The 6,849-nt window shown below is 45.8% G+C and overlaps 1 protein-coding gene across 2 annotated transcripts; it reads left to right on the forward strand.

Annotated features, from left to right (window-relative positions):
- The first annotated feature begins 3,958 nt into the window (after positions 1-3,958).
- Positions 3,959-6,563, forward strand: LOC123123426 (E3 ubiquitin-protein ligase SIRP1). Of its 2 annotated transcripts, none has more exons than XM_044543927.1 (3): positions 3,959-4,170; positions 4,839-6,217; positions 6,326-6,563. In XM_044543927.1, the coding sequence occupies exon 2, from the start codon at positions 5,001-5,003 to the stop codon at positions 6,213-6,215; it is 1,215 nt and encodes a 404-aa protein (XP_044399862.1). In that variant the 5' UTR covers positions 3,959-4,170; positions 4,839-5,000; the 3' UTR covers positions 6,216-6,217; positions 6,326-6,563. The 2 variants fall into 2 exon arrangements, with proteins under 2 accessions (XP_044399862.1, XP_044399861.1); XM_044543926.1 differs by having other exon boundaries at positions 3,960-4,170; positions 6,322-6,563.
- Positions 6,564-6,849: the final 286 nt, after the last annotated feature.

Here is a 6,849-nt window from a genome sequence, read left to right on the forward strand (position 1 = left end):
CGTCTATAACAGAACATACTCATGGGCCAAAACTGACATCAGTTTGTCAGTTACTGTGGCCCATTTTTAATATGTTACTATTTTATTTTTATTTTTTGCAGTTTGTAAAAATATATTTAAATTATAACTATAAATAACATACATATAATTTTAAATATGTATATATTTGAGGAACAACTGTCTTTGTACATATATTTATATTTTTATAGTTAATTTTTTTAAAACATACAAACTTTATTAAAAAAACATCTGACAAAAAAACCCTTTATCAAAATCGCATGAACACTTTTAAAACAACACAATTCTTTTAAATACTGGACACTTTTATATACTACTAAATTAATAATTTAATTAAACATGAAAATATTTATACTTATATAAGAATTTATTTACATATACATATTTCTATCAATGACTTTAATTTTTATTTAACATGTGCAAACACTTTTAAAATTATACAAATATTTTTATAACTCATAATTTAATTTATGAATTTTTATTAATTTAATAGGTAAACATTTTATGAAACTACATGAGCATTTACTTAACGTTATTTATTTTATTTATATCTATATTATTTAAAACTATAATTCCATTTTTTAAATAAAATTTCGAAAAAACTAACATTTTGAAAATGTTAAAAAAAACTAACGGTATGCTCAGGGTTCGAGTCGCCGCGGCTGCATCATTTTTACGATGTTTTCCTATTTTTGTTATTCAACTGAGGATATATAGATTGTGTTTATTTTTTTTCAAAAATATAGCCTGTGTTTCCTTAATGTACATGAATGGTGAATGGGTTGGCTGGCTAACTTTCCGAGTAGGGAACTTGAGGTTGCTCGGGTTTGAAACCTGAGCATACCTTTTTCCCATTCAATTAAAATTTGTGCTGCAAATAGCTCGGACCGCTTGTCAGCAGCTTTACTATGAAAAAAAAACGAGGGGGTTCCATACAAAAAAGCATGCCACACGCCTTGTCTTCATTGTTGGGTCACTGACAAACGGGCCCCATGCCACGCTAGCATGCCTCGTCAGCGTCGTGGGTGTATACAAACACGATTAGCACCGTATTTGCACGTTCGGGCCATGTTTTTGCACCACTTCGATGTATGCCACAAGTTGTAGCACTAAAGTGACCATTTGCATCAAGTTCTAGCACCACCGGTGTAATTGACTCTTTTCCAAATGCTGACATAATCAAGCATCAAAAAGAGCATCTTACATATAATACAAAAGGTCCTCTAAAAAACATATATAATACAAAAGGCATGTGAGGTCCCCCACATAACCAGACCGCTTGAGAGGGCGCGAGACTTGACTTTATTTGCAAGAGTCGTTTTGAGGCGTTTAATTGGTTGAAGCCTTGACTTCGAACAAGTATGAATAATTTGCATCTTTCCATCCTATCTACGAATGAGTAGTTGGCAAGATGCCATAGGGGTGCTAGAGACTTTTTTCATCACGCTGGACGTCATGGTAGTTCTGTGTGGAATAAAAAAATCCGCTTAACTGTGATATTAACAACGAAACACTCCCACCTTATCTTGTTAAAGGCCTTGTTTTCGTGTGTGATGTCCTTCACTGATTGGACCATACATCCATGATTAGAAATATTGTTCTAGCCGCCACAAGCCGAAATTGGCGATGTTGTGGGGAGTGAATTCTCATTCTTAAAGGCATTACAGAGGAAGAACATCGACTTAGGCCCCCTTTGTTTGGGCTACAGATTCCTAAGAATTAGATGTGGCTTAGATTGTAGAGAATCAGCTGTGGCTGTGGATTTTAAGAATCAGAAGCTGACTGTTTGTTTACCTGTTGTAGAGAAACCACAAGTTTTATGAAATTTCCACAATGCCCGGAATGTACAAATGGTCCATCATAGAACTTGCAAAAATTGATCACATTCATCAAAGAGCTCATAAATCTTCCAATTCATCTGTTCAATACATACGTACATATTCTGGCAGGTTATCATACACACATGATCTGAACAAAAAATTCCACGCAAGAAAAAAAAAGGTCAAGTAATAGATCAGGGAGAAGCTTGCCATGGAGGTCAGGGAGGGGAAGAGGATGGTGCCTAGAGATCGGGGAGCAGCCGATGCTTCTGATCTGGTCAACATGGATGCCGCCGCCGGCAGCGTAGGTGTGACCTGCTACAACTAAGATTTGCAGGCAGGTCGCACTCGTGGGGAGGGGCGGAGGTGCTCGGATCTGCTCGATCTGGAGGCGAAGGTGGCGGCGCAACACCCTAGGGCCTTGTTCAGTTAGCCCCTCCCCCGCCGGGATTGGCGCGCAATCCCCGCCGAACCCCGTGGTTTCGGCCCGACCGGGATTCGACCCCGGCCTGCTTTATAAGTGTGTTCGGTTAAACCCGGTCGGGGCTACACCCCCACCCAATCCCTCCCAAACCAGGTGGAACTACCCGGGATATAATCCTCGCCCTTCTACCCGTGGAACCAATCCCTCCCATGACGGACGAAACGGTACGCGAGAAGAAAAAGTTCGAGCTCTCTCTTCCCGAGTCCCCGACTTCTCTCTCTCATGCGATTCGGCGGCGGCGGCGGCGCCGGCGACGCAGCCATCCGGAGGGGACAATGGCGGCATACTTCCCCACCTCTCCCTTCTCCCCCATCCGGTAAGCCTCTTCTCCTTCTCCTCTGCCCCTCTTCTTTCCCATCTCCTCCTCCCGATCTGACCTAATGCGCTTACAGAGAATATAAAAAGGGAATAACCGAACAGGTTATGGTCGTAGGGATTCATGTGGATGAGGAACAACGGGGGTTGGGTGACAAGTAGGGGATCACCCAATCCCTAGGAGGTTAGAAACCACTCGTGGAATCTAACCACGGCAACCGAACAAGGCCTAGAGAGGGGGCAACATCCCCTCTCTCTCCCTCCGTTTTCGCTCTGGTGAAGATAACGAAGGGAGAGGAGAAGGCCCTGATGGAGAAATTTGGGTCAAGGGGGCGGTGGCATTCCTGGTGTAATAACAGGGAGAACTTGGGTTAGACTCGAACCTGCATAAGTGGCAGCTCGGGAATCTGCAAAATCGCAGCTTCGGGCTTGGGCTGCCTGCTAGTTCATTTGTGAGAATCAATTCTGAAAATCTGAGATGGGAAGTTGGGTGTTTGTTTCGGAATCAGCTATTTTGAGGCGTAGAATCCAGCAATCAATAGTTGAAGCCCAAACAAAGGCCACCTTAGTCTTTTGAACCATGTCTTTTTCACGCTTGTTGATTATTTGGTCTTATCACCTTGCATCAATTTTAATAAAAGTCATGGTGGTGTGCATCCGCAGATGCATAGACGGTAAATTATGTCAATTTTTGAGATTTTGTTAGAAACTTTTACCGATCAAGCCATAATACGTACTAGCATGAAATGTTTTATCAAAACCTGCTACATGGAGTATATGTTGGCGTGTTCTTTCAAAACGGCATGTGCCTCTTCGTATCATTTTTTTTTGGCGGGTGATGTGCCTCTTCGTATCACAAGATCACATATACCGAATAATGTATTTTTATTAGATAAAAAATACGAATGCTTAACAAATCGCAGCCGCCACGTAACCGCTCTCATGAACAAACAACACAACACCCGGCAAAAGAAAAAAACAACAACACAACACTTGGATGATGCAGGAGCACACCTAATCGCACCCACTAACCAGCGACGGTCCGTTGGATTACACGTCGCACTCTCACACTACTCTAGCCTGGATTAAAAACCGGACGGCTTTTCACAAGTGGGCCGAAGCAAGCAGTACAACGCGGTTACGCGGACTCCCACAAATAAAAATAAAAAAGAAGACAAAGAGTACAACGCGGACTGACGTCTCGGAATCCCGAGGCCCCACCCCCACCCCCACCCCCACCCGCTCGTCAATAATCTAATAAACCCAGGGCCAAACCGGTAATAAAACCGGCATTTACACCGAAGTCCCCGCTTAAAATATAAATTACTCGCCCCGACGGCGGGGTCTTCGACTGGCGCACGACTTTATCCCCCCCTCCTCCCTTTCCTCTCCCCTTCCTTCCTTCGTCCCCTCCGCCTCCCCACACCCCTACCCAACCAATTTGCTGACGCCCACACTGACGAGCGACGCGCCGGCGGAAGAATCATGGCCTGAGCCGAGCCCGGGATCCTCGCCGACGGCCGCCGCGGAATGGTTTGCGCGCCTCCTCTTCCTCTCTTGTTCGAGCCTCCTGGATCAGTTCGGTACTCCAGCGCGATTCGATTCGTTCCCCTCGCTTGTAGGAGCACTTGTGTGTCCCCCGCGATCGCAGATCCTGGGTCGTTGCGCGCTTAGGGTTGTTTCTGATGCGGATCTCGAGTTTGTGGTAGAGTGGCGGGCTGGATTATGGGGTCGGTAGGCGACTAGGAGTGGCTTCGCTGCTCTGAAATCGAATCTGAGGGCTGGAGGACCCTGGGTTTCACTGAAACCGGCCACCCTTTTCTTAATTTTTTGGTGTGAATGATGCTTGGCTCGATTTCGTGGTAGGCATGCCTGCTCTGCTTGCACTAGATGCTGGGGGTATGGTAGAAGAAAGCTTCTGAGTGTTGTCCTGCTTTTCTTGGTTGTTAAGCATGGTTTGCACTAGTACAAACAAGCTGGTTTGCCTTTCCTTGTTAGTAGATCTCTTACCTTTTGTGTTGGTGCAAATCTAGTGGATATGCTCGTGTAGAAAGGTTCCAGGAAGTATCATGTGTGCCTTTCTTGATTGTGAAGTGTGGCTTATACTACTAGGAAATGGTTTACTTCTCTGTTGGTAGATCTGTTACTTCCTGCCTTGGTGCAAATTAAGTGGAGATGCTCACGGGGAAACTTTGTTTCAGGGTGCTGTAAAGGATAGCTTCGCTGTGCTGCTCAAGGAAGGCATCTTCTTGTCTGTGTAGTTATTAGTTGTTTGGGTGCTATAAAGTGTTTCGGCCGTGGATCAGGACTGGGAGATACTGCAGTAAGGGTAAGGAAGAAGAAAGCATTTGGAGAGTCACAAGATGGAAGAAGGTCAAGAAAGCAGGTACTGGTGCCACAGCTGCGCCGAGGTGATCGTTCCTGTGGAGCCGGAGAAGAAGTGCCCAGACTGTGATGGCGGCTTCGTGGAAGAGATGGGGTCCGAGGGCTTTGAGCCGTCCACGAACGTGAGGTCTGAGCGGAACCTCTCGCTCTGGGCCCCGCTGCTGCTTGGGATGATGGGGGGTTCGTCTCGGCGATCAAGGCCCCAGAGGGATATGATGGATTCTTCTTCTGATGAGGACTCACGCCAAGCAAGGATCAGGAGTGCCCTGAGGGATACTGATGATGAGGATGAAGATGATGATGATGATGATTCTGACCGTGAGCTTGAAGACATGATTAGGAGGCGAAGGAGGAGGGGCTCGTCGCTTGTCAGGCTGCTCCAGACCCTCCGTGATGACTTAAGGGGTTTGGATGGCATTGGCAGGGACAGGGACAGGGACAGGGACAGCGAGAGAGACCGGGAGAGGGAGAGGGAAAGAAGGGACAGGGAGAGAAGGGAGAGGGAGAGGGCTAGAAGAGAGAGGGAAAGAGCAAGGGAGAGAGACCGAGGGGGAGAAAGGACAGAGAGCTTAATATTGATAAACTCCAACAATGAGGCCATTATTCTCCAAGGAACATTTGGACCTAGTGACAACCAAGAGAACTCAAGCAACACAAGTACTGGCGTTTCACTTGGTGACTACTTTCTTGGTCCTGGCCTAGATATGCTCTTGCAGCGTTTGGCAGACAGTGACCTGAATCGTTCTGGGACTCCGCCTGCCAAGAAGGAATCTGTGGCAGCATTGCCAACTGTGAACATCCAGGAAGTACTGGGCTGTACAGTCTGTCTTGAGGAGTTTGAAATGGGGACGGAGGCGAAGGAGATGCCTTGTCAACACAAATTTCACTCCAATTGCATCCTTCCATGGCTGGAGCTCCACAGTTCTTGCCCAATTTGTCGATTTCAGTTGCCTACAGAGGAGTCAAAGAACCCATGTGAATCAGGCAGTGGTGGTGGGACAGTGAGTGCTGATGGAGATCATGCTGAGTCAAGTAATAGTGATATAGAAGGTGCTAACCATGATGGAGGCAGTCTGCTTGATGAAAGTTCAATAAATGATAGAGATGTGACGTCTGCGTTGAACGCGATCTTCGGAGATGGATCCTCATCATCCTCATCTGATGAAAATGGTCCACGTTCTTCCGAGAGCTGAAGGTAATTATGCTACTTCGATTTCTACTGATGGGAACGACGGTAAGAACGCTCCTGTTGATTATACTTGACATCTTGCTGAGTGGTTTGAGTTATCTCTATTGTAGCCAGCATCGCCCTGGCTCCCGTGCTTCCAACATGTAGACGGAGTCCCGAAAGAAGACTCCCATGAGGCCGGCGTCTTTATGCTGTGGTTTCCTGTAAATATTTCAATTCGACCCTGCAAGACAAAGCTGTTTATCTTCGCTTCTTATGAAACCTACCTGGCTTGTAACGGTTTAATGCCCGCCGCCGTATTTACAGTATGCGTGTGTGTGTGTGAAATAAAAGTACTCTAGTCTGTTGTTTTTGTGGACGGGATAATTACCCAACTGGCAGTTGGACCAAAGGAAACCTGCTCCCGCTGAATGGTTTATGTCTGGAGCATCTGTTCAGCGAAGGCAAAACACTCTTATCAGTGTGAGAGAAATCTTCTGAAAGAGATCTGGAAGAGGCTTTTTCCAATGAGATGTGACTTTGCTCAGGATTCAAGATGTTGATCCAGTGTGGGTTTTGTTGCAGCCTGTGCTTACACAATGATGCAGCTCTTGCTTCATCCTGTGGTCAAATACTCAAATTGCTGTTATTCCTTCGAA

Source organism: Triticum aestivum, chromosome 5D (genome assembly GCF_018294505.1).
Source record: "Triticum aestivum cultivar Chinese Spring chromosome 5D, IWGSC CS RefSeq v2.1, whole genome shotgun sequence".
NCBI lineage: Eukaryota > Viridiplantae > Streptophyta > Magnoliopsida > Poales > Poaceae > Triticum > Triticum aestivum.

Excerpts from the sequence above, each read along its gene's own strand:
- LOC123123426 (XM_044543927.1), top strand. The coding sequence starts at position 5,001 with ATGGAAGAAGGTCAAGAAAGCAGGTACTGGTGCCACAGCTGCGCCGAG.